The sequence below is a fragment of the Chenopodium album genome, chromosome 1 (genome assembly GCF_948465745.1).
Source record: "Chenopodium album chromosome 1, dcCheAlbu1.1, whole genome shotgun sequence".
NCBI classification, from domain to species: domain Eukaryota; kingdom Viridiplantae; phylum Streptophyta; class Magnoliopsida; order Caryophyllales; family Amaranthaceae; genus Chenopodium; species Chenopodium album.
In genome coordinates, this window is record NC_137834.1 from 65,883,871 (window position 1) to 65,910,329 (window position 26,459).

The 26,459-nt window shown below is 39.0% G+C and overlaps 1 protein-coding gene across 1 annotated transcript; it reads left to right on the top strand.

Moving 5' to 3' along the window:
• Positions 1 to 18,528: 18,528 nt before the first annotated feature.
• Positions 18,529 to 19,643, top strand: LOC145634459 (uncharacterized). Its single transcript, XM_081685886.1, has 3 exons — positions 18,529 to 18,868; positions 18,932 to 19,107; positions 19,200 to 19,643. Exons 1-3 carry the CDS (start codon positions 18,529 to 18,531, stop codon positions 19,641 to 19,643), a joined length of 960 nt encoding a protein of 319 aa, XP_081542012.1.
• The last annotated feature ends 6,816 nt before the right edge of the window (positions 19,644 to 26,459 follow it).

Consider the following 26,459-nt stretch of genomic DNA (forward strand, 5'->3'; position numbering starts at 1 on the left):
TGTGCATCATGTCATGGAGTAAAGCAGTTGCTGCACGTTGGTAAGTAGCACCCGCGTTTTTCAACCCGAATGGCATTACCGTGTAGCAGTAAGTGCCCCAAAGGTTTTTTTCTCCATGTCTTCTTCTGCCATGAGAATCTGGTTGTAACCTGCGTACCCATCCATGAACGAGAGAAGTGCGTGGTTTGCCGTGTTATCTACCAGAATATGATGTGTGGCAAAGGGAAGTCGTCCTTTGGACTTGCCTTATTTAGATCTCGATAGTCGACACACATCCTTACCCTTCCGTCTTTCTTTGGAACTGGGACGACGTTGGCGACCCATTCGGGGTATTTGGATACCTTGATGAAACCTGCAGTTATTTGTTTTTGAACTTCTTCTTTTATTTTAAGTGCTACGTCGGGTTTCATTCGACGCAACTTTTGTTTTACAGGTTTCATTCCTGGAATTAGTGGTATAGTGTGTTGAGCTATTTCTCTATTAATGCCTGGCATATCTTCATATGACCAAGCAAATACATCGATAAATTCTTTAAGTAAGTTAATTAAATCGGTTCTTTCTTGCTTATTCAATGTTAATCCGATTTTAACTTCTCTTTTATGAGTTGAATCATTCGAGATATCAACTGTTTCAGTTTTTTCAATTACCGGTGTTTTCTTTTCGAGTGTTTCCATTGCTTTAATAATTTCTTTGTCTTTTTCATCGTTAGCTAAGCAATGCTCGTCATCTTGGGTTAGGGAGGAACACAAGAAGTCAGGAGAATGAGAAATATTATTATACTCTGAGATCATTACATCAAAGAGTGATATGTCCTCAGGGACTGGATCAGTAACTATCCTAGGAGAAGAAATAGGAGGGGGAGGTGTCACTACTAAAGACTTAGAAGACTCTAAAGGGAAAGACTCTGACTCAGACGACTCTTCAAACATCGGTCCTTGCCCTGTCGTGATTGATATCTTCCTTCCGCTTAGAGTAGTCACTTTTATAGTCTTGCGCCACCCTTGTAGTGATCCTTCAGCTGGAGTAATTAGCTTCGAGGGATCGAAGCTTTCACTTTGTAGGACCGTTTGAATGAGTGAGAAGTTATCTTCTTCATGAGTTGGCTCATTCTTTTCTCGCCCAAACAGTAATCCCATGACGTTAAAGTCAAATCATGGGGGTGCTTTCTCCTTATGGACGGGAGTTGGGATTTCATCAGTGAAGTAGCAATCCAAGAAAATCTCGAATCCCGGCTGTCTTATGCCGTTTACAACAAATGGCTCGGGAAATTCATGACATGGATAGTCCTCTCCTTCTTTTATAAACTGACCATTAAGCGTAAGAGGGTACTGATCCATTGGAATTGCTTTCTTTTGAATGCGAGCGTCCCTACGTGCTTTCAACTTTTCCTGGGCTCGCTTGAGATCTTTCCGAGTCGGTTCAAAACCAAGTCCGAAAGTATCTAACTTAGGGAGGCCAGGTGACTCCAGCGGTTTTGCTATTCCTTTCTTCTTTCCTAAAGTCATCCCAGGAAAGTGTCCTTGTTTCTTCAGCATGGCGTTGACGGTCATGTTGGAATGGGGGTCATGGCAAAGAGATGTCCTTTCATCCTCCTAGATTAAGGAGACTTCTTCGTTAAAGCCCCATAAGTCTTCATCATCCTCGTCGTGCTCCACATTAATAATTGGATTTTCTATGGATTTGATTCTCATTGGCGAAGCATCGATGGTGATTGGAATTCCTCCAACTATAGCTTTCACTTGTTGGTGGAGAGATGAAGGGATGACCTTTAGATCATGAAGCCAAGGGCGTCCCAACAATAAGTTGAATGAAGTTTTGATGTCCACTACTTGGAAAGTAGTAGCATGTTCTATTGCTCCTGCCGTTACATTTAGGGTAATCTTGCCAAGAGCTTGACGACGAGTATTATCATAGGCTCTTATTCCTTGTGTGGACGGAGTTAAGTCTTCATCCCTTATGCCGAGCATCCTCGCAGTTCTAAGTGGATATACATTGATAGCCGATCCATTGTCTACAAGAGTCATAGGAACATTCATCCTTTTGCAGACTACCGTGAGGTTTAATGCCTTGTAATGTTTGTCACCTTCTGGGGGTAAATCTTTGTCAGAAAAATTGATCAAATTAATTGGACTAGGAAGGTCACTTGTGAGGAAGTTGGCTAATCCCTCAGGAGTAGTGTCAAAATCTATCCCGATTTTATCCAAGGCATTCATTACAACCAACCTATGCTCTCGAGATGTTGCCAGAAGTTTCCACACATTCATCTCAACTTTTGTCTTCTTAAACTGTTTAACAATGTCGTTGTCTTCGATGATAGGTATGGGAACTTGATGTACGGTTGGCATAGGTTGTGTTGAAACGACAGGTTGCATTCTCCCAGATCTTGTGAGGACATCTATTGATGAATCTTCTTCAGCCCAAATGTCATCTGTGGTGTATGACACGGAAGGTGAAGGTCCTACTATGTCCTTTAGATAGACATCTTCTTCATTACTGTCCCAAACTCCATTAATGGTTGTATCCTCTTCTTGTTGAACTTGGACTAGTTTCTTTTCATCAATCATTTTCTGTACCAAATCCTTGAATTTGAAACAGTTTCCTATAGTGTGACCCCCTGATTGATGATACTGGCAGTAATATCTATCTGTCCTTTTTAATGACTCGAATGGTCTCGGTTCGAGATGTTTGACTTCGCCACTCTCGGAGAGCATTTCGAACATTTGCGCATACGGGATCCCAATTGGAGTGTAAATTCTATTGCTTTTCTTGGGTTTTTCAGTGACTTGTAAGGGAAAGTGCTTTGCCTCATAAGTCGTTCTTACTGGTGTGAATTCTCTTTTAGGTTCTTCTTTTGGAAGTGGAAGCTCATCATATTTCTTATGGAGTTCGTTCATAACTTTGAGAGCTTCACGTAGTAGTTGCGATGCCTCCTTCATAGACAGTGTGAGCAATTGTATATCTTCCTTATTCGCCAGTTCTGGAAGACTATCCTTGACATCGAAAAAGATCTCCCCTTCTTTTTCTATGGCACTGATTTCTTTGACAGGTTTAATGAGAGAGGAGGGGTCAACCTCGTTTTCCTCATCGGAGATAGCCAGGGTATGAGCTAGAGGTGCATTGTCGATGCTTGGCTTCTTACTGGAAGGGGGCAATGGCAGTTTGTTATTGTCGATTAGGTCTTGGATAGCTTCCTTAAGCTTCCAACAACTTTGAGTGGAATGGCCCCTACCTTGGTGATACTTGCAGTGTGCATTAGGTTCCAGTTAACCGACCTCTTCTCAACTGGTGGGTCCCCAAATGGTCCAATGGGAGTTATAAGACCTTTTGCATTTAATCGATCAAATGCGGTGTCATAACTCATGCCAATAGGAGTGAAGTTCCTCCTAAATGGTTTCTTCTGTCCTTGGTTGTTCATGGCAAGAACTTCTCCTAAATTAAAGGTGCTAACATTATTTGAGTGGGCGGTTTTGGAAGAAGAAGGATTGTTGTTCTTCTTTCCTTTCCAGCCACTGTTGGAGTTATTGTTGGCAGCTTTTGACTTAGCCAAGTCATCTTCAATATTGATCCCAATGTCATAAACGGCCTTGAAGGTATGGAGATTATTTTGATATTTGAGATGCTTGGAATATTTTTCTTGGAGATTCTTGATAAACAGTCTCACAGACTCTTTTTCACTTGGCACCTCAATCATCTTAGCTGAGGTTTCTCTCCAATTGTTAAAGAAAGAGGTGAAGCCTTCATTCTCTTTTTGTTTGAGGATTTCAAGCTCTCTATGGTTAGTCTCGACTTGAATGTTGCACTTGTACCTATCTACGAAAGCGTTTGCTATAGACTCCCAGGTAGAGGTCTTTTCTTTCTCGAGAGAAAAGAACCATTGTTGGCAAACGGTCTCGAGGGATAGTGAGAACAGAGAAGGGAAGACCTTCTTGTCGATACCCTTGATACTCATGATTGTTTCAAATGATCTTAAATGGAAGTAAGGGTTGTCAATTGCTCTGAATTTTGGGATTTCGTTGGCGTTGAACTTCTGCGGAAGAAGATCTTTGTCCACCGAGACCCCTTGTGATGTAAGCTCTTGAAACTTGTAGTCGCTAGACAACTTGCTTAAACTCTCTTGCATGAGGTCCATTTGTTGTTGCTTCACGGGATCATCGATCCTAAGTGCGAGAAGCTTCAGTGTCTCAGTCACAGTAGCCAGTTGGTTCTTAAGATCATTGACTTCTTCTTGAGTTGCCATTATAACCCTATCTTTCCTCGTGCGAGCTATAGGTTTGTCGAAAAGTTGGACTTGTACAAAGAGGTTATCTTTGATTAATCGTCCTTCCTTTCTTGACCACGCGCTGTAAATTAAACCATTTTGCGTTTTAATTACTTGACTCGAATCATCTTGACTTTATGGTTTTTTTTAAGGGAAAAAGAAAAGGGTGCATATTTTTGGCAAAAATAATGTACATATTTTTAGGGAACTAAGTATTATTATTTTTTTATTGGAGGATTAATATCCGACTTACCCCCCTAAAAAAAATGACGGAAAAACGCGCACACAAGACTCACTTAATCATGGTCAAAGTATGTGTATTGGTGTGTGCGTTGAATGTAAGTGACATGCTTGGACTCTTGTGTAAGACCAAGGGGCTTAGTGCCTAAACTCGATCATTGATTCAATTAAACATTATTGACAGCAAAATTAACCGAATTAAACAGAAAACTGATTAATTAGACCCTAGGTGATGACTCGACCAATAATCCGAACTGTCGGCCAAGCGACAGGACTGGCGTCACACTGTGGAGCTTGGCGCCAGGCGACAGAATTGTCGTCAGGCGCTAAATTCCATAGTGTGGCGCTACAACTCAGACCTTGGCGCCAATATTGGAGCTTCGATCTGGGACTATTTTCGGTGTTATTAGTCAACTGGGGTATGCCTAAAGTCGTACTAGGTCAATTTCGATTAAAATATTAGACTTTATTGGCTCTAATTAATTAATTAATTAATTAATTAGGCAAAGTTCTTTAAGTCATTAATTTATTTAGTCTCAAAACAAGTCAACAAACGGTTAAGAGAAACATAGAATATATATGCACAACAAATAATGCACAATAAGTCAAATAGGCACAAAATGATGCAATGCGTTTGCAACCTAACCATGGCTCTAGTTCTCTAAAGTTCGGGATATGGTTTAGTCAAAAAGGGTCCATGGTTAATTGTCCGGATGCACCGCGCGGAAGCCTAACCGTGAAGGGTTGGCGCGAGTGGATGGGACACCGCGAGTTTTAGAAAAAACTCACTTCCATGGTTTGGTGAATTCAACATCTCGGATGTACCCTTTGTTGCACGGAGCGTTCAATCGGGTAGATGGAGCATGAATTCCCAAAGGGTTATGTCCATATGTAGAACACATATGGGTTTTAGAAAAGTGAGAAAAAATTCAATCAGGAAGTAGGATCGAGCAAACAATACGAAAAACCGATCGAAATTAGAACGCATATTTCTGGCTCGGTATTGGGGGAAATTAACGCCAGCAATCAGAGACTGGCGCCAGCTTTTAACTGTAGCACCTGGCACTAATACTGGCGTCTGGCGCTACGGCTAAAAGTCTGGCGCCAAGCTCTGGCCTCTGGCGCTACTTCCCACATGCCTCAGCAACTTTCTGTGCTCGATAAAATTTCCCAGTTTCGCGCGGTGTTATTTCGGTCCTAGTTGTGAAAGATATTTCTAAAATTTCCTACGTGTAAAATCCTATGTTTTTAACTCATTACGGATGGTCTTTCCAATGAGATATTTTTTTATTCATATGACAATAATGTTAATCAAAATTACGCACATGAAATACTTAGAACGTTTTGAGTCTCATCCACCCATTCTAAATCATTGCCGAAACAAATTCAGGAATAAAAATAGAAATCCTCCCCAGTGGAGTCGCCAAAAACTGTAGGGAATAATTTCAAGCCTTTAAATCCCACTAGCTTGAACCCCACTGTGATCATACACTAAAGTACGGTGGCGTCCAAAAGGGAAGAAAATAGAGCAAAAGAGTCGCCAACAAGTTTTAGGAACTTGTAAACCGTTCACGAGGTGAAGGTTACACCCCTTAACGATCCAAGAGATCGTCAACTCCATAAGGTCTAGAACCAAATAAGGGTTCGGGGATGAAGGTACAAATCCAACCTAAAAGAGATTGAACCTGCCCTAATAATAGGCCTCTACTTTATTCTGATCGTATTCATGTGCGCTTTCTGATTAACATGCAATCAATAGGTTTAACCCTAAACCTGTTTAATCTATATTGGTTGAATTTAATGCACAAATAAACTATTATTGGCGATCACTTGAATTTATAATCACAATTAACCCTAAACGAGATTATTAATTATCTTATTAAGCGTGATTACAAGTACCAATTCCTTTTAAACATGCATAAAGGCGTGATCAAGCAATAAATATCATCAAGCAACATAATAAATCATGATCATAAATAATAATTATAATAATCATAATAATACAATAATCATCATCAAAATAATAATAATAATCATAATCATCATAAATTATAACAATTATAATCATAATCATGTTCATATTAAAGCATAATAATAATAGCAAGATCCTAGGCATAATACTAACAAGATTAATAACAAACCCTAGCATGTCACTAAGCAATAAAAATCAAATCTTTAGCCCTAACATGATACTAACATCAATAAATATTAGAAAGAACATAGGAAGCATCGTAACAATCATATTCAATATTAAAAATACCCTAGACATGATACTAGGAATATCATAATAACAATATAAACATGATTTCTACATCATAATATCAATTAATCAATTAAAGTACTTACTTTGATGCCTCGTACCTCTTTCTAATAACAAAATACACACGTTAGTAACTTCAAGGAAAATAATAAAACAAACAATTAAATTAAATAATTAAAATAGAGATTTGGGACCAAACCCTCAAAAATTAAAACCTTTCACGTCTAGGGCGAAGGCAACTTCGAATATGGCTAGGTGTTTCTAGATCTTGTGAATGCGGAATTTTGTATGAAAAGCAAAGTTTAGAAAAAGAGAAAGAGATTAAGAGAGAATAGGTGATGACTGAAATCAATTGGTGAATGAATGAATGTTGATCATTGGTGAATGAAAACGGAGTTTTAAATACGATATTTATAGAGAAAATCAGCCAAAAAAGATAAATTAAACAAAACAGAGTCTGACGCTCAGAAAACAGAGCTGGCGCCAACCCTGGCTAGCTGGCGCCAGTCACCAACACTAGCGCCAGGCGCCAATGGCTAGCGCCAGGCGCCAGGCCTGGTTCTAGGCGCCAAGCCTGATACCAACGCGTTTTCGAAAATCCGACAAGTTTACCGTACTGGAGGATAAAATAATATAATTTCCTCGAAAATGCTATTTGATTTTGATTAAAACTCTGAAAAGTCAACGAAAGTCAATTTATCAATGCTAATTGAATGAGAAATGAAAAGAACCTTCTAGAAGATTATAGAAGACTAAAACCATTCCTAATTGCATTAGGAATGATAAATCATATTAGGCCCTCCCCTAGATCATTGGGCCGTACATAAAGCTCAAACCGGGCCCAGTTTAGTAAATTGGCCATAACTTCCTCAATATTCATCGGAATTGGGCTTATAATATATCGTTGGAAAGGTCTTTGTAAGCCCCATCCAACTACACTACCATTGGACCCATATCATGGACCAACCAAACTGGATTGGCTATTTTTCTCAAAATAAGTTTTCAAAAACAGAGAGAAGAGAAAAGAAATAAAAACTTTCCGCAACACTAGACTTTCCACACTTTCGTTTCATTCGATTATGATTCGACGTGAAAGGTACTTATCACTGGGTTTGGTTTTGGGGAGACACAAATGGGTGTCTACAGTACTGATCCATTGGGATCGCTTTCTTTTGGATGCGAGCGTCCCTACGTGCCTTTGATTTTTCCTAGGCTCGCTTAAGATCTTTCCGAATCGGTTCGAAACCAAGTTCGAAAGTATCTAATTTAGGGAGGCCAGGTGACTCCAGCGGTTTTGCTATTCCCTTTTTCTTTCCTAGGGTCATCCCAGGAAAATATCCTTGTTTCTCTAGAATAGCATTCACGATCATGTTAGAATGGGGGTTGTGGCTGAGAGGGGTCCTTTCATCCTGCTGGATTAAGGAGACCTCTTCGTTAAAGCCCCATAAATCTTCATCATCCTCATCATGCTCCACATTAATTATGAGATTTTCTATAGACTTGATTCTCATTGCTGAAGCATCAATGGTGATAGGAATTCCCCCAACTATGACTTTTACTTGTTGGTGGAGAGATGAGGGGACGACCTTTAGGTCATGAAGCCAAGGGCGTCCCAACAGCAAATAGTAGTGGTGTCGGAATCTATCCCTATTTTTTCCAAGGCATTCATTACAGCCAACCTATGTTCTCGAGATGTCGCCAGAAGTTTCCACGCGTTCATTTCAACTTTTGTCTTCTTGAACTGTTTAACGATATCATGATCTTCAATGATAGGCATGGGAACTTGCTATGTGGTTGGCATGGGTTGTGTTGAAACGGGAGGTTGCATTCTCCCGGATCTTGTGAGGACGTCTATCGATGAATCTTCTTCAACCCAAAAGTCATCCATGGCGTATGACACCGAAGGTGGAGGTCCTACCATGTCTTTTAAGTAGACGTCTTCTTCGTCACTGTCCCAAACTCCATTAATACTTACATCCTCTTCTTGTGGAACTTGGACAAGCTTCTTTTCATCAATCATTTTCTGAATTAAATCCTTGAATTTAAAACAGTTTTCGATAGTGTGACCTCCTGATTGATGATACTGACAATAATATCTATCTGTTCTTTTCAACGATTCGAATGGTCTCAGTTCGAGAGGTTTGATCTCGCCACTCTCGGAGAGAATTTCGAACATTTGTACATATGGGATCCCAATTAGAGTGTAGAGTCTATTACTCTTCTTGGGTTTCTCGGTGACTTGTAAAGGAAAACGTTTCGCTTCGTAAGTCGTTCCCATAGGTGTGCACTCTCTCTTAGGTTCACTTTTCAGGAGTGGAATCTCGTCATATTTCTCCTGAAGTTCCTTTATAGCCTTGAGAGTTTCACGTAGCAAGTGCGATCCTTCGATCATAGACAGTGTAAGTGATTGTATGTCTTCTTTACTTGCTAATTTCGGAAGATTATCCATGGCGTCGAAAAAGATCTCCTCCTCTTCTTTGATGGCATAGATTTCTTTAACAGGTTTGATGAGAGACGAGGGGTCAACCTAGTTTTCCTCATCAGAGATAGCCAAGGAATGAGCGAAAGGCGCATTATCGATACTTGGCTTCTTACTGGTAGGGGGCAACAGTAGCTTGTTGTTATCGATGAAGTCTTGGATAGCTTTAAGCTTCCAACAGTTCTCGGTAAGATGGCCCCTACCTTGGTGATACTTGCAATGTGCATTGGGGTTCCAGTTAGCTGACCTCTTTTCGACTGGTGGGTCCCCAAATGGTTCAATAGGAGTTATAAGACCTTTTCCATTTAATTGATCAAATGCGGTGTCATAACTCATGCCAATAGGAGTAAAGTTCCTCCTAAATGGTTTCTTTTGTCCTTGATTATTCATAGCAAGGACTTCACTTAGGTTAAAAGTGCTAACATTGTTTGAGTGGGTTGTTTTGGAAGAAGAAGGATTGTCGTTCTTCTTTCATTTCCAGCCACTGTTGGAGTTGTTGTTGGCAGCTTTTAACTTAGCCAGGTCGTCTTCAATATTGATTCCAATGTCGTAGATGGCCTTGAAGGTATGGAGATTATTTTGATACTTGAGATGCTTGGAGTATTTTTCTTGAAGGTTTTTGATGAATAACCTTACAGACTCTTTTTCACTTGGCACCTCAATCATCTTAGCTGAGGTTTCTCTCCATTTGTTAAAGAAGGAGGTGAAGCCTTCGTTCTCCTTCTGCTTGAGGATTTCAAGCTCCCTATGGTCAGTCTCAACTTGAATGTTGCATTTGTATCTATCAACGAAAGCGTTTGCTATGGACTCCCAGGTGGAGGTTTTTTCTTTCTCGAGAGAAAAGAACCATTGCTAGCAAACGGTCTCGAGATATAATGAGAACAGAGAGGGGAAAACCTTCTTATCGATACCCTTAATACTCATTATTGTCTCGAAGGCTCTTAAATGAAAATAAGGGTTATCGGTTGCTTTGAATTTCGGGATGTCGTTGGCATTGAACTTCTGCGAAAGAAGATCTTTGTCCACCGAGACCCCTTGTGAACTAATCCCTTGAAACTTGTAGTCGCTAGATAGCTTGCTTAGACTATCTTGCATGAGTTCCATCTGTTGTTTTTTCACGGGATCATCGATCTTAAGGGTTAGGAGCTTTAGTGTCTCAGTCACGGTAACCAGTTGGTTCCTAAGCTCATTGACTTCTTCTTGCGTTTCCATTACTGTCCTAGCTTTTCTCTTACGAGCAATGGGTTTGTCGAAAAGTTAGACTTGTACGAAAAGGCTGTCTTTGATTAATCGTCCTTCCTTTCTTGACCACGCGCTGTAATTTAAACCATTTTGCGTTTTAATTACTTGACTCAAATCGACCTTGACTTTACGCTTTTAAAGAGGAAAAATAAACAATAGGTGTATATTTTTGGCAAAAATAATGTATTTATTTTTAGGAACCAAGTATGGTATTTACATTGGAGGATTAATATCTGACTTAACCCCCTTAAAAAAATGACGGAAAAACGCGCATAAAAGACTCTCTTAGACATGGTCAAAGTATGTGTATTGGTGTGTTCGTTGAGTGTAAGTGACATGTTTGGACTCTTGTGTAAGACCATGGGACTTGGTGCCTAGACTCAATTAATGACTTAACAAGGTAGTAATATTTAACCGAATTAATTAGTAAACTGGTTGATTAGACACAAAGTGATGACTCGATCAATAATCTGAATTGTCGTCAAAACAACAGGACTGGCGCCTCTCTTTGCAATGTAGCGCCAAACGACAGAGCTGTCGCCAGGCACCACACTCCACAGAGTGGCGCTACAGTTCAGACTTTGGCACCATTGCTGGAGCTTCGATCTGAGACTGTTTTCGGTGTTACTAATCAACAGGGGTATGCCTAAAGTCGTACTAGGTCAATTATGGTTTTAAAAAAAATTAGACTTTATTTACTCAAATTAATTAATTAGGCAAAGTTCTTTTAGTCATTAATTTATTTAATCTTAACACAAGTCAAACAAACGGTTAAGAGAAACATATATCATATGCACAACAAATAATGCACAATTAGTCAAATAGGCACGATATGATGCAATGAGTTTGCAACCTAACCATGGCTCTTGTTCTCTAAAGTTCGGGATATGGGTTAGTCAATAGAGGGTCCATGGTTAATTTTCTAGATGCACCGCGCGGAAGCCTAACCGTGAAGGGTTGGCGCGAGTGGATGGGACACTGCAAATTTTAGAAAAAAACTCGCTTCCATGGTTTGGTGAATTCAACAATCTCGGATGTACCCTTTGTTGCTCAAAGTGTTCAATCAGGTAGATGGAGCATGAATTCCCAGGGGGTGATGTCCATATTTAGAACACATATGGGTTTCAGAAAAGTGAGAAAAACTCAATCAGGAAGTAGGATCGAGCAAACAATGCGAAAAACTGGTCAAAATTAGGACGCATATTTCTGGCTCGGTATTAGAAGAATTTGGTGCCAGCAAACAAGAGTTGGCGCCGGATTTTGGCTGTAGCGCCTGGCGACAAAGCTGTCGTCTGGCGCTATAGTCAAATTCCTGGCGCTAATCTTCTGTTCGTTGACGCTAATTACTACATGCCTCAGCAGCTTTCTGTGCTCGATAAAATTTTCCAGTTTCGCGCAGTGTTATTTCGGTCCTAGTTGTGAAAGATATTCCTCAAATTTCCTACGTGTAAAAATCCTATGTTTTAACTCATTACGGATGGTCTTTCCAATGAGATCTTTTTTATGCATATGACAATAATGTTAATCAAAATTACGCACATGAAATACTTAGAACTTTTCGAGTCTCATCCACTCATTCTAAATCATTGCCGAAATAAATTTCAGGAATTAAAATAGAAATCCTCCGCAGTGGAGTTGCCAAAAACTGTAGGGAGTATTTCAAGAATTAACCCCTAGCTTGAACCCTACTGTGATCATACACTAAAGTACGGTGGCGTCCAAAGGGAAAGAAGATAGAGCAAAAGAGTCGCCAACAAGTTTTAGGAACTTGTAAACCATTCACGAGGTGAAGGTTACACCCCTTAACGATCCCAGAGATCGTCAACTCCATAAGGTCTTGAACCAAATAGGGTTCGAGGATAAAGGTACAAATCCAACCTAAAAGAGATTGAACCTGCCCTAATAATAGGCCTCTACTTTATTCTGATCGTATTCATGTGCGCTTCCTGACTAACATACAATCCATATTCCCAACTATCATCTCTCTCTACTCTCTCTCAAAAACCTAGAAGCTTTCTCTGTTTCTATTCTTTTTCTAAACCTTCCCTCTCAAAAAATTCCACATACATTAGTTCTAGACACACCTTGCAAAGTTCAAAGTTGCCTTCGCCCTAGACGTGAAAGGTTGATAATTTCTGAGGGTTTGGTCCCAAATATCTATTTCAATTATTTAATTGTTTGTTTATTATTTTCCTTAAAGTTACTAACGCGTGCATTTTGTTATTTGAAAGAGATACAAGGTATCAAAGTAAGTAATTACTTTGATATAAAATTCATGCTTTAATTATTTTGATTCCTAGTATCATGTTAGGATGTCTTTATGATTCCTTGTCTCATGTTTAGGGTTGTAGGGAATATTTCAAGCATTACCCCATTCTTAAACCCCAATGTGATCATACACTTAAGCATGGTGGCGTCCAAAGGGAAGGAAGCTAGAGCAAAAGAGTCGCCAACAAGTTTTAGGAACTTGTAAACCGTTCACATGGTGAAGGTGACACCCCTTAACGATGCAGGAGATCATTAACTCCAATAGGTCTGGAACCATTACTGGAAGTTCGAGGATGAAGGTACAAATCCAACCTAAAAGAGATTGAACATACCCTAATAATAGGCCTCTACTTTATTCTTCTCGTATTCATGTGCGCTTTCTGACTAACATGCAATCAATAGGATTAACCCTAAACCTGTTTAATGTATGTTGGTTTAATATTAATGCACAAATAAATCTATTATTGGCGATCACTTGAATTATAACCAAATTAACCCTAAACAAGATTATTAATTATCTTATTAAGCGTGATTACAAGTAGAAATTCCCTTTAAACATGCATAAAAGGCGTGATCAAGCAATAACAATAAATATCATCAACATAATAAATAATCATCATAAAATTATAATCATAATTAAAATAATCGTGAATCCTGTTAAAGCATAATAATAGCAAGATCCTAGGCATGATACTAACAAGATTAATAACAAAACCTAGCATGTCACTAAACAATAAAAATCAAAGCTTTAACCCTAACATGATACTAACAATCATAAATATTAGGAAGAATAAAGGAAGCATAGCAGGAAACACAATTGTCATATTTGATATTAAAGTTACCCTAGACATGATAGTAGGAATATCATAATAACAACCTAAGCATGATTTCTACATCATAATAACAATGTAAACAATTAAAACACTTACTTGGATGCCTCGTACCTCTTTCTAATAACAAAATACACACGTTAGTAACTTCAAGGAAAATAATAATCAAAACAATTAAAGAATTAAATTAAATAATTAAGATAGAGATTTGAGACCAAACCCTCAGAAATTAAACCTTTCACGTCTAGGGCGAAGGAAACTTCGAATATGGCTAGGTGTATCTAAGTCTAATGAATGCGGAATTTTTATATTTGTGAGAAGGCTAGTTTAGAAAAGAGAGAGAGAGAGAAATCAAGAAAATCTTGATGAGAGTTGGTGAATGAAAACAGAGTTTTTAGGAAGCTATTTATAAAGAAAATCAACCAAAAAGATAGAAAATCAAAACAGAGTTCTGACGCGTAAAACGGGGATTAGCGCCAGACGCTAACATTAACGCCAGGCGCTAACGCTAGCGCTAGGCGCCAAGCGTAGCGTCAGGCGCTAATGCTGGCGTTTGGCGCTGACTAAGATTCTGACGCGTTTTCTTAAAATCAGATAGAAATTGCCGTACAAGAGGATAAAATCGTATTTTCCTCAAAAACGTTCTTTTATTCTGATTAAAACTCTAAAAGTCAACAAAAGTCAATTTATCAATGCTAATTAGATTAGGAATGAAAAGAACCTTCTAGAAGAATCTAGAAGACTAAAACCATTCCTAATTGCATTAGGAATGATAAATCCATATTAGGCCCTCCTCTAGATCATTGGGCCGCATATAAGGCTCAAACCGGGCCCAGTTCAGTAAATTGGCCATAACTTCCTCAATATTCATCGGAATTGGGCTTATAATATATCGTTGGAAAGGTCTTTTCAAGCCCTATCCAACTACACTATTGTTGGACACATATCATAGACCAACCAAACTGGATTGGCTGTTTTCTTAAAATAGGTTTTCAAATACAGAGAGAGGAGAAAAGAAATTAAAATATCCGCAACACTAAACTTTCCACACTTTCACTTCATTAGTTTATGATTCGACATGAAAAGTACTCATCACCGGGTTTGGTTTTGGGGAGACACAAATGGGTGTCTACAGAAGCCCCCACTTTGACTGAGTTTGGAGAAACGCAAGTTTTGAAAACAAAAGTCAAAGTATCGATAGGGACGGAGAATGATTTAGAACGTTCTGCGATCCTAAATCACTCTTGTAACGCCGATACCTGCAAAACTAGCGTTAGTTAAACAGATAAAAGAGTTAAGAAACGCGTATCTTGCACCGTCGAGTTCACGTATCTGAAAGTAACCGAATTGCTGCCGTATTACTTTTTTGATGACCTCCTGCAACAGAATGCCATCCCGCTTGAAAACTGCTACGCTTGTAACTGTCTCCACTATCGAAGATTGCTTCGCTTATTTTTATTGATGTCTCCACTTGCAACTCGACTAACTGCAGTGCTTTCATCACCACTCCAGTAGTCTCAATGTGACCTAAAGCTTTTGAACACAAACTACCAAACCTCACCATCATCTTGTTATACCTACAAACCTCCTCGGATTTGCTTGGGTCATGGTAAATTACTTTCACCCTTGTGTGCTTCTGTAGACACCCAAATGTCTCTCCCCAAAACCAAACCTAGTGATGAATACCTTTCACGTCATTTGATTATCGAATGAAGTGAAAGTGTGAAAAGTCCAGTGTTGTGGATGTTTTTATTAAAATATCTCTCTTTCTGTTTTCAAAAATGTTTCTTCTTTCACTCTATTTATGAAAATATCCAGTCCAATTTAGTTTGGTCCAAGATAAGGGTACAATAATAGTATAATTGGATTGGGCTCGAAAAGAGCTTTCCGACGATATATTATAAGCCCAATTCTGATGAATAAAGAGGAAGTTATTGATTAAATTAGATTTGACACAAAATGATTTTACATGTGGCCTAATGATCTAGAGAAGGGCCGATTAATTATTATTCCTAAATTTGTTAGGAATTATTTTAATCCTCTAGAAGTATCCAGAATGTTCTTTTTAATTCTAATGAGATTAGGATTGATAATTATATTTTAAAGAGTTTTATTTTGAATAAAATATGTAATTTGTCACAAATATGATTTTAATCTGCTTAACACGGAATTAGCTGCTTAATCGTATTAAGAAGATGATTCCGCGTACAAAGCGCGTTTTAGTTTTGACTTAGCGCGAGACGACAAAGTTGTTGCCTGGCGCTAACAGATGTTAACCGGCGCTAACAGATGTCGCTTGGCGCTGCTCTTGTCGCCTGGCGCTAACTCCTGTCGTTGGCGACAGGAGGTATTTTATTTCGAATATGACTTGATTTGATTTCGAGCTATTTTTTCTATAAAGAGGGCTCGCATCTCCCCGTTTTTCGTCATCAACAACCATCTAATTCTATTCTTTCTCTCCCTAAAAGCTAGAAGCTTTCTCTTTCTCTATTCTTTTTCTAAATCTTCCCTCTCATAAAATTCCTCATACATTAGTTTTAGACACACCTAGCTAAGTTCGAAGTTGCCTTCGCCCTAGACGTGAAAGCTTGATAATTTCTGATGGTTTGGTCCCAAATCTCTATTATTTAAATTAATTGTTTGATTTATTATTTTCCTTAAAGTTACTAAAATGTGTATTTTGTTATTAGAAAGAGATACGAGGCATCGAAGTAAGTAATTTAATTGCTTTATTGATCTTTTGATATAGAAATCATGCTTAGATTATTTTGTTGATTCCTAGTATCATGTTAGGATGTATTTATTGCTTCCTAGTATCATGCTTATGGTTAACTAATATTTCTGATATTATTATGATGCTTCCTATTTCTTTCCTAATATCATGTTAGTACCATGTTAGGGATAAAGCTTTAATCTTTAGGAAAAATGGAAATAAATAAACCCACCTTTGCTCGAACTAAAAGTAACAAACCCACCTTTGCATATTTACAAGACAAACCCACTTTTATTATTAATATTCTTTTAATATACCAATTTACAGGCTACCTGTTGAATTGGTTAATCTTTCCCATTTCCCTCCTAAACTCTCTTGGTGTTCAACTAATTTTATTCGAACACCATTTCTACTGGTTTGATGACGAACTGAGAGGAAATTCCCCAAAAAAAAATAAAAATTTAAATTGACGTTGTTGATCTATAGACGCAAAGCTTGGAGCTTCAGTAAGGGGAATTGTGAACTGGGTTTCATCGATCTTGGGCAATACATGTGTTGTCGAGGTAATTCTAGAAACCCTAAGTTTCGATTTTTTTTTAATTGGATGAATTGAAGTGACAGTCTTGTGCTTGGGGTAGTAATTAGGGTTTATACATTACTTTTACTGAATTACTTGCTTTCGTTTAATAATTAAACATGGAAAATGTGTGTTTGAAATTTTACCATGGGGGGGTATTTAAGATGTGCAAAAATGGTGGATGGGAATATGTGGGAGGGCGATACAGGACATTTGCAGTTGATGCTGATGAGTTGTGTTGGTTTTATTTAAAGGAATTAGTAGATAAAAATGTGGTAATTATGGTGATGTGTACACAATTTATTACTTGATGCCTGGGTTTGATTTTGTTGATGGTTTAAAGAGTCTGTATAATGATGATGAGGTTAGAACAATGGGGGAAGTTTTGCATGATAGTAGATGTCTGGATTTGTATGTGGTTCAAGATGGAAAGCAGCCTAATTTCTTAGACCCTGTGTATGGATCCCAGACTGGATCAACAAACACAACCCACCCCATTAGAAGCCCAAAGCTCTTCCCTGGTCCACCCACAAGGCCCAAGAAAATGCCCTATGTTGACTCAGGAATCATGTGCTGCACATGATGAAGGGAAGACAACTCCTGTGCTGGTCCCCACAGCCACAGTTGACCAAAAAAACAAAAAACCTACTTCTAAATCTAACAGTTTAGCATGTGTTCAGATCCCAGACCAACAACAACAAACAAAAAAACCCCACTGAAATACAAAAACCAGAAGCTGAACCCATAAACATTTTTAAACCATCAAACAGCTTTCATAGATCTGAAGTCCCTTCTGATTATGAATGGGAGGATAACAGACCCTATAGTCCAATTCCCTTAGATTTGTTGCTGCATGGTGTTAATTCTGATGAGGATAAGTCAGATGAAGATAAGTCAGATGAAGATTATGAAATAGGGTCAGATGAGTGGGTGGATGAGGATGATGATGAGTGGTTGTTTCAGTCTGTTGATGAAGTAAATGAAAGAATTCAGGAGGATAAGGATTGGTTAGGTGATTATGAGATATATGAAGCAATTTTTTTTTTTTTTGGGGGGGGGGGGGGTTTGAACATAATGACTTAGAACAATTACAAGATCCAGTGTTATTAGATGGATTGGATAGTAGTGATGATGAAATACAAGAAGCAATGGAAAGAATGAAGGGATTCAACTGTAGCATTGTTGAATTAGCTCATAAACTCCAAGCTGAGGCTAATCAGTGTGGGCTTACTGCACAACAACTGGGATCTACAGACCCACAGAACAGTGAAGCAGAGGGTGAAGTTGACCCTAAATCTGAATATGAGGATTCTGGGGAAGAAATACATTCACCTGTTGTAAGTGGTGATGAAGCTGACACCATTCAACAAAGAAGGGAGAGAAGAGGGTTGTTAGTGGGGAAGCATACAGACTTCTCATTATTTCCGTGGAAGGTGGGTTAGAGATTCACAAGTAGGGAATATTTTAAGCAAGTTGTGGCCAAGTTTGCAGTGTTACAAGGGAGGAACTTGCACATTGTTTTGGCTGATAAGAAAAGGCAGCAAAGGATAGGTGTAAGGTGTAGTTCAGGTTGTCCCTTTAGATTGTATGGTTCCTGGGATTCTAGAAGGGGATCATTTGTTGTTAAAACTTTGGTTGGGGATCATACTTGCATCAGAAACATGGAAAAGAACAAGCAACTGAAATGTAGCTGGCTTGCAAACCAGTTACTTGATGTTTTCAAAGCTAGGCATCATTGGCCTGCTAAAGAAATTATTGAAACTGTGAGGAGAGCTTATAGAGCCATTGTGAAGCCTGATTTTTCTTATAAAGTTAAGTGGCATGCTCACAGGAAACTTCATGGGTCAATGAGGGACCACTATGGGAAGGTTGGTAGATACCTAGAAGTTGTGAAAAGGTCTAGTCCTAACACACACTTGGACTTGGTAACTTACATGGAGAAGAACAAGCCTCCAATGATTTTTCAGAGACTGTATGTGTGTTTTGAGGGTGTGCAGATGGGTTGGTAGGAAGGGTGTAGGAAGATAATTTGTGTAGATGCATGTTTCTTGAAAACATTCCTAGGAGGTCAGTTGATGTCAGCTGTAGGGAGGGATGGTAATGATCAAATGTACCCAATTGCTTGGGCTGTAGTGGAGGGAGAAAACAATAGTTCTTGGGAATGGTTCCTTAAACACCTCAGCAATAGCCTTAGTATGGGAGAAGGAGCTGGAGTTGTTATTGTTTCTGATGAGAATCAGGTACCTCTAAATCTTTCAATGTCATTAGTTTACATGTAATATTCTTTGATTTGGTCTGTTTTAATGTAGTGGTTATTGTTGGTATTTTTCAGTCAATCTTAACTGGAGTTGGAGTCATTCTCCCTAATGCTGAGCACATGCACTATGCAAGGCATATTTATGCCAATTGGCATAAGTCCTTCAAAGGGGATGAATTGAAGCTTAAGTTTTGGATCTGTGCCAAGGCATACAGTAGAGCTGACTATGAGGAAGCATTAGAGAAATTAACACTAGCTGATCCAGCAGCTGCAGAGGCTTTCAAAGCATACAATCCAAAGTTGTTCTGCAGAGCTTTTATGAAAACAGAGGTGAAGTCTGATGCCATTACAAGCAACATGGAAGAGACTTTCAATGGGTACATAATACAAGCCAGAGCAAAACATCTACTGTACATGCTTGAAGACATCAGATCATCATTAATGAAAAGATTGGTGACAAAGAAACAGGAAATGGAGAAATGGACAACATCACTTTGTTCTAGGATACAAAAAAAGTAGGAGTGTGAGAAAGAAGAGGCAGCCAAGTGTCATGTCATCCCCTCAAGCAGTACATTGTTCCAAGTTAGTCACATTTTGGACACAATGAGTGTTGATCTGGAAAATAGGAAGTGCACTTGCAGAAAATGGGATATGACAAGCATCCCTTGTTGCCATGTTGTTGCAGCATTGTTCTTCACACATAGAAATGCAGAGGATTTTGTTGATAATTATTACAAGAAGGATAAGTACCTGCTGTGTTATTCAAATTCAATCCCTCCCCATCCCTCCCCTGGAGGGGGAAAGACTCTGGCCAAGGAGTGATTTGGTGTTAGACCCACCACCAATTAAGATAGGGCCTGGAAGACCAAGGAAGAATAGGAGAAGGGACCCCTTTGAAGACCCCAAAAAACATGGAAAGCTAACTAAACATGGCATGGAGATGACCTGTAGTGTTTGCCACACTAAAGGCCATAACAAAAGATCATGTCCAAGCAAAGGAACAACCACCACAGTTGAACCTCTACCTAAAAAACCTAGGGGTAGGTCTAAGCTTGAGGTTGAATCAACACCACAACATGACCAAGCCAGCTGTAGTGTCAATTTAACAGCAACAACCCAACCTTCAAGGATAGGCAAGGGTGGAAGGGTTGTGAGCAGGGGAGGAGGGACATGAAATGTAAGGGGCAGGGAAGGGGAAAGCAGCAGGGCAGGGGAGAGCAGCGGGGGAGGGGAGAGTAGCAGGGGAAGGGGGAGTCAGGACAGTGGGAGAGGTACCAGGGGTGGCAGAGCAAGGGATGGTAGAGGAAGAAGTGGGAGAGGAAGAGGTAAGGTGCCACAAGGTTATGGGGTGTTTGTTGCTGCTGATGGTTCCAATTACACAAATGTAAGAGTGTTTGATTGTTTGAGTTGTGCTTATACAGTTTAGTTTGTATTCTAACAAACTTAACTATATTTGTGTATAGGTACCAAGTGGAGCAGGACCTCAAGATCTCAGCACCACAACATTCTCCTACAATTTCAGCCAAGGGTCCAAGATTTAAAGTGCAACACATGTAGTTAGGTTCCAGTTCCAGTGTAATGGAAATGTATTTTGACTTATTTTGAACTTTTAGAGCCAAACAATATGAGTAATTGTGTTTACATACTCTGGCCAACTATGTGTACTGCTACCATATTTCAAGTATTTTATGCATTTTCAATTTTCTTTCCACTTTTTTTTTTCCTTTTATTTATCAAATTCTGTCTACATTTCAAGTATTAATGTGCAATGCAATACTTAAATCAAAATTTGCCAACAAATTAGGAACAAATTAAACCATAAAGTAGTTAATAAAGTCATGCATATATATTCCTTTCATAAGATTTTCTTACATATACCCAAAAACTTAGGCTCCCATTTTTAACCTAAAACAAAGCTAAAAATACTACTTCCTGCAACTGACATGTACTACTACTGGCTGAGTTGTTACACCTTACTTGCATCACCAAAAACAGCAAAAAATTACACAACTCAGCCACATACAAAAGACTACTACATACTACCTACTGCATTACTCCAACACCAAAACCACACACATACTTCCCTAACATCTAGTCCTAAGGAACTATTTCAACAACAACACTAATGTAAAAAATGCCCAAGAGAAAACCAATGTCAGCATCAATCTCCTGTCAGTGTTGTGTTCCTTCAACTCATACATTGTCTCAGTGGTGGCAATTCCCATCTCTGCAACCTCATCCACAAGCTCCTCCTTTTTGGCTTTCAGCTTCTTGACCTTCTCTCTCAGTCATTCGTTCTCATCTTCAAGCTCAGATATCCTGGACTCCTTATCAAGAACTCGATCTGTGCTGCAAACATCATCTACTACGTCGTACCACTTGAAGAAGCCGCATGTCCTCTGCTCCTACATATTAATCAAATTAATACTCAGAAAAAAAATTGAAATTAAAGTAGCCTAACAAAACTTACAGGCCAGTATGAACAGCCATAGAATCTTTTCCCTTTCGTTGGACCATCGTGGCGCACAGTTCTCAAAGGGGCTACCTTGTCATGGTTGCAATACACTTGAATAGGAGAAGAGTTTCCCCTACTTCTAGATCTGGAACCAGACCCAACAGAACCATGACTTGTCGCCATTGATAAAATCAGAAAATTAGCTTTCAAGGTTGATAATTTTAGGGGTAAGGAAGATAAAACAATGGGGAGGATGAACGATTTTAAAGGAGGAAGAAAAAAGGAAGTGAAGAGGGAGAGGAGGAGTTATTTCACGCGCAATTAACCCCAACTACCAGAATTAATTAAGGGAAGAAACTGGAAGAAATAAAAAAGGGAAAAGTTTACCTGTTTCAGAAGGTTATTGTATATTAAAAGAAGATTAATAATAAAAGTGGGTTTGTCTTGTAAATATGCAAAGGTGGGTTTGTTACTTTCAGTTCGAGCAAAGGTGGGTTTATTTATTTCCATTTTTCCTAATCTTTATGGTTTAGTGACATGCTAGGATTTGTTATTAATCTTGTTAATATCATGCCTAGGATCTTGCTATTATTATTATGTTTTATTGTTAACATGATTATTATTATGATGATTATTAATATATTATTGTTGCTTGATATTATATTAATTATTGTTATTGCTTGATCACGCCTTTTATGCATGTTTAAAGGGAATTTGTACTTGTAATCACGCTTAATAAGATAATTAATAATCTTGTTTAGGTTAATATGATTATAATTCAAGTGATCACCAATAATAGGTTTGTTGTGCATTAATATTTAGCCAATATAGATTAAACAGGTTTCGGATAAACCTATTTATTGTTTGTTAGTCAGAAAGCGCACATGAATACGAGAAGAATAAAGTAGAGGCCTATTTTAAGGACAAGTTCAATTTCTTTTAGGTTGGATTTGTACCTTCATCCCCAAACTTCCAGTCATGGTTCCAGACCTATTGGAGTTAACGATCTCATGGATCGTTAAGGAGTGTAACCTTCACCTTATGAACGGTTTACAAGTTCCTAAAACTTGTTGGCGACTCTTTTACTCTAGCTTCCTTCCTTTTGGACGCCACCATGCTTAAGTGTATGATCACAGTGGGGCTCAAGTGTGGGATGCTTGAAATATTCCCTACAGCTTCCGAATCACATCTTTTCTCCACCTCACAAGAATGTACTTCTCAGGTATCTCATAGTGGTTGCTCATCTCAAACACCCTTATGATGTGGCGACAAATAATGCCATGACATTCAAAGTAACGACAACTACACTTACCTTCATACGTAGAAGTGTAGAACTATCAATAACAAGTGTGTACTCCCTCTTTCTCTTTGAAGGAATTTCTTTGTTATTGTTCTTTGGCTTGTACCACACTCGGTCCTCCAAGCCATGCTCGGTTAAAGTATATGAAATCTGCTTTCTACGGATCCCACTCACATATATTAGAAGGTTGCCCCCTCTTTGCACCTCTTTAAATTTGTCATCTGTATATATCTTCTGAAATACCAACTCCTCCGGAAAGTCAGTGTATGCTTGACGCACATACCACTGATTGTTCCCATTAGCTTTTCTCTCATAACCACATCTAACCTCCAAGGTATCACAATAACTCTCCACAAACTCAGACAATAAAGTGTTCTTGCTCAAATACCCATAAAAAACCTATGAATACCCTCCACACGCTGAGTTGTCTTCATTCCAGCCCAAACTAGATGTTTCAACAAACGCAGGAACCCAAATATAACGTTCGTCATACAACCCTAGAAAAATTCACACCAACAGCTAACTAAAACCAAAAATTTTCACACCACTGAACATTCACATTTCACTCACAGTGCCACTCAAATCAACAGTAAATCACTAGTAAAGGTATAGGTTTCATGCATCTCAAAAAGATCTACTTAGCAACAAATCCATTTCATGCAGAAAACTAGGGCATCCAATGACACACACATCATCAGGAGTATAGTCAGTTAGCAGAATGAGAGTCACATGCAAATATGCACACATTCACAATCTTTTACAAGTATGCACAGAATCACCCAAATATCAAATTTTTAAAAACATTAAATAACAGGACTAATCACCAAAATAACCACCTACTAACACAACAAGCCAGTACAACTATATCACGTAACAAGCAATGATATATACACTAAGTTAGAGACAAACCTTGTAGCCATTCATCGTCTTGAAGTTCATACTATATACACTAAGTTAGAGACAAACCTTGTAGCCATTCATTGTCTTAAAGTTCATACTTCTTGATAACTTCATTCCAATTTGTCTCAAACTCTTCACAATCAAGGCTGTCATAAATCACATTCTCAAGATCGTCATGAATTTGGGAATAATTAGGAAGCTTGCCAAGTTTCTTGCCAAATTTTTGTGTGATGTGCCAAATACACCATCAATGAGTGGTTCCTTTCATAGTCACCTTTAAAGCTTTCCTCATCGCCGCGTCTTGATCCGTTAGGATACTAAGTGGTTGCTTTTCACCCATACACCTTAACCATGAAAGGAATGATGTCCTTCGAACAAGTGTACTATTCCGTTAGTGGGTTCAGAATTATTAGAAAGCTAATATATTCAGTAAGGTCAAGTGATCGGAATGCCTGGGTGAAGGACGCTTCCGATCAGTAATATTAATGCATAATTATTATTACAGCTTAATCTTGACTGAACCCTTCGAGTCACACCCAAGTAGGAATGGCAACGGATCGGATTCGGGTCGGATGTGACTAAATCCGAATCCGATCCGTTTAGTAAACGGACCTTGGACTCGGATCCGAATCCGAGTCCGAATTTGCAAAATCCGAGTCCGAATCCGATCCGACTCGTAATTTTCGGATCCGAATCCGGTCCGCTTATACGGACCTCCGAAATGATCTGAATATTTTTTTTTTTTTTTTTGTAATGTCATATACCTATAATTGTTTTTATTGTCATACCAATTAAAGTATAAACATAACATATTTACATTATAAACTAAGTTACATAACAAAATTATGCTACAAAACAAGCAAATAATTGTCCCAATTTATAGAGCATATGCTTATACTCTCGGATTCGGACTCGGATCGGATTCCGTCGGACTTTGCGTAGGGTCCAAGTCCGATCCACCTCCTATTCGGATTACATTTTATCGGATTCGGACTCGAACTAATTTTAAACGGATTCGAATCGGATTTTTTTCCTTCGGATCGGATCGGATTCAAATCGAACTCGGATTAAATTGCCATCCCTACACCCAAGCAACTAACAAATCGAAGCGACGAATTAATTAGGAATTAATTAATAAGTCGACCGAGTAATTAATATTTAGACGTCGGAAATTCGAGCTTGGAGCGTCGAAACCGAGCGTCGAAAGTCGAGTCGAAAATAGTAAAAGACGAGACGTGAAAAATAATAATAAATCAACAATGACCGAAATACCCCTAGCATCGGTAAAACCGAGTGCTAGTAGGGGCGCGACAAAAAGCTAGCAACCCGCACCAAGTGTGTGTGGCAATGCTAGCATGCGGCAGCTAGCAGCCCACACACTTAGTGCGTGGCTTGCTAGGCCGTGGCAGCTAGCAGCCTACGGTTTTGGGCGCAAGTGAGGTGGGCCGAAGCCTCACAACCGCACCATGGCAGCCCACAAGGCAACCAAGGGTGCCCAAGTGAGCTGCCATGTGGCCAAACTCAATTGGAGGAGAAGAAATGGAGGGGGCCGGTTGTGGGAGCAAGAGTGGGGGGCAAGTTTGGTCCCTCCCCCCCCCCCCCTCTCCAAATGGTCCTCACCTACTCCTCCTTGTATGCTTGCCACTTTAGGATTTATTACTAGTTTGATTATTAATTTTACTTTAGCTTTAAAATAAAATGGAAAAATCAAATTCTCCCACATTGATGGGAGAGCTTTTCACACTCATGCATTTCCCTATAAATACCCAACTTGGGGCATTGGGAAGAGAACTTGAGTAAGAGTTGAAAAAGGCATCACCATTGTGAAAACCTTTGAACACATTAATTACTCGGGTTTTGGTCGGGCCTTGCTAACCCCAAGGCATTGGACCGTTTTCGGTGGTCGAGTTGTGGGTGGACTATCGTTGGAGGCCGTCGTAATTTCGAGGCTTGCTTTCGAAGTAAGAGCCCCTTCCGGTCGGGCGAAGCACGCTCCAAAGGTAATCGTTTTATCTTAATCTTGTGATTAATTTAATTATGTTTATTGTTTTATTTATTGCGAGTGCGGTCTTTTTTGGGTTTGTTTCCGCGGTGAGTCGGACTCACCAAACCCCAACAAACCAATTAGAAAATATCCACTCAAATGTTTTTGTGGTTTCTCGAGAAACTAATGCACATCCAAATAATATCGTTTGACCGTGATGATTCACACCCACAAAATTACAAAAGGGTAGCTTATACTCATTGGTTAAATAAGTCGAATCAAAACAAATGGCACCTCCAAACTCCTCGTAGGCAACCCGGCTCCTAGCATCAATGAGCCTACCTAACTCATCTACACGATTAGTATGATAAAATCTTGAGTTATCATATGTCATCCTTTTGAAGTAATCAAACATCATCTTCGCATCATCTTTCTCAAACACAACTTTTCTTTTCAGTGCAACTATGGCATGCAAATCATTTTGGGTAAATTGCATCTCTTCCTTCCCATTCCTTTGCCGAGCCATACAATTATATATGGTAGCCACAGGAACACCCGCATTTCGATCATTTAATAGTTTTTCAACAAAGTGAGGATTGTCCATAAGGAACTTTTGCCTAAACTTGGTAATATTTTTGGACTTCCCTGGTGTAGGCTGATGACCATCATGCTCTACCACTGCCTACTTAATTATCC

Bases quoted from the DNA above. Each gene is read 5' to 3' on its own strand.
- LOC145634459 (XM_081685886.1), top strand. From the start codon at position 18,529: ATGGAAAAGAACAAGCAACTGAAATGTAGCTGGCTTGCAAACCAGTTA. The intron at 18,869-18,931 runs GTTGGTAGGAAG...AAACATTCCTAG, and splicing joins TTTTGAGGGTGTGCAGATGG to GAGGTCAGTTGATGTCAGCT. The intron at 19,108-19,199 runs GTACCTCTAAAT...GGTATTTTTCAG, and splicing joins TTGTTTCTGATGAGAATCAG to TCAATCTTAACTGGAGTTGG.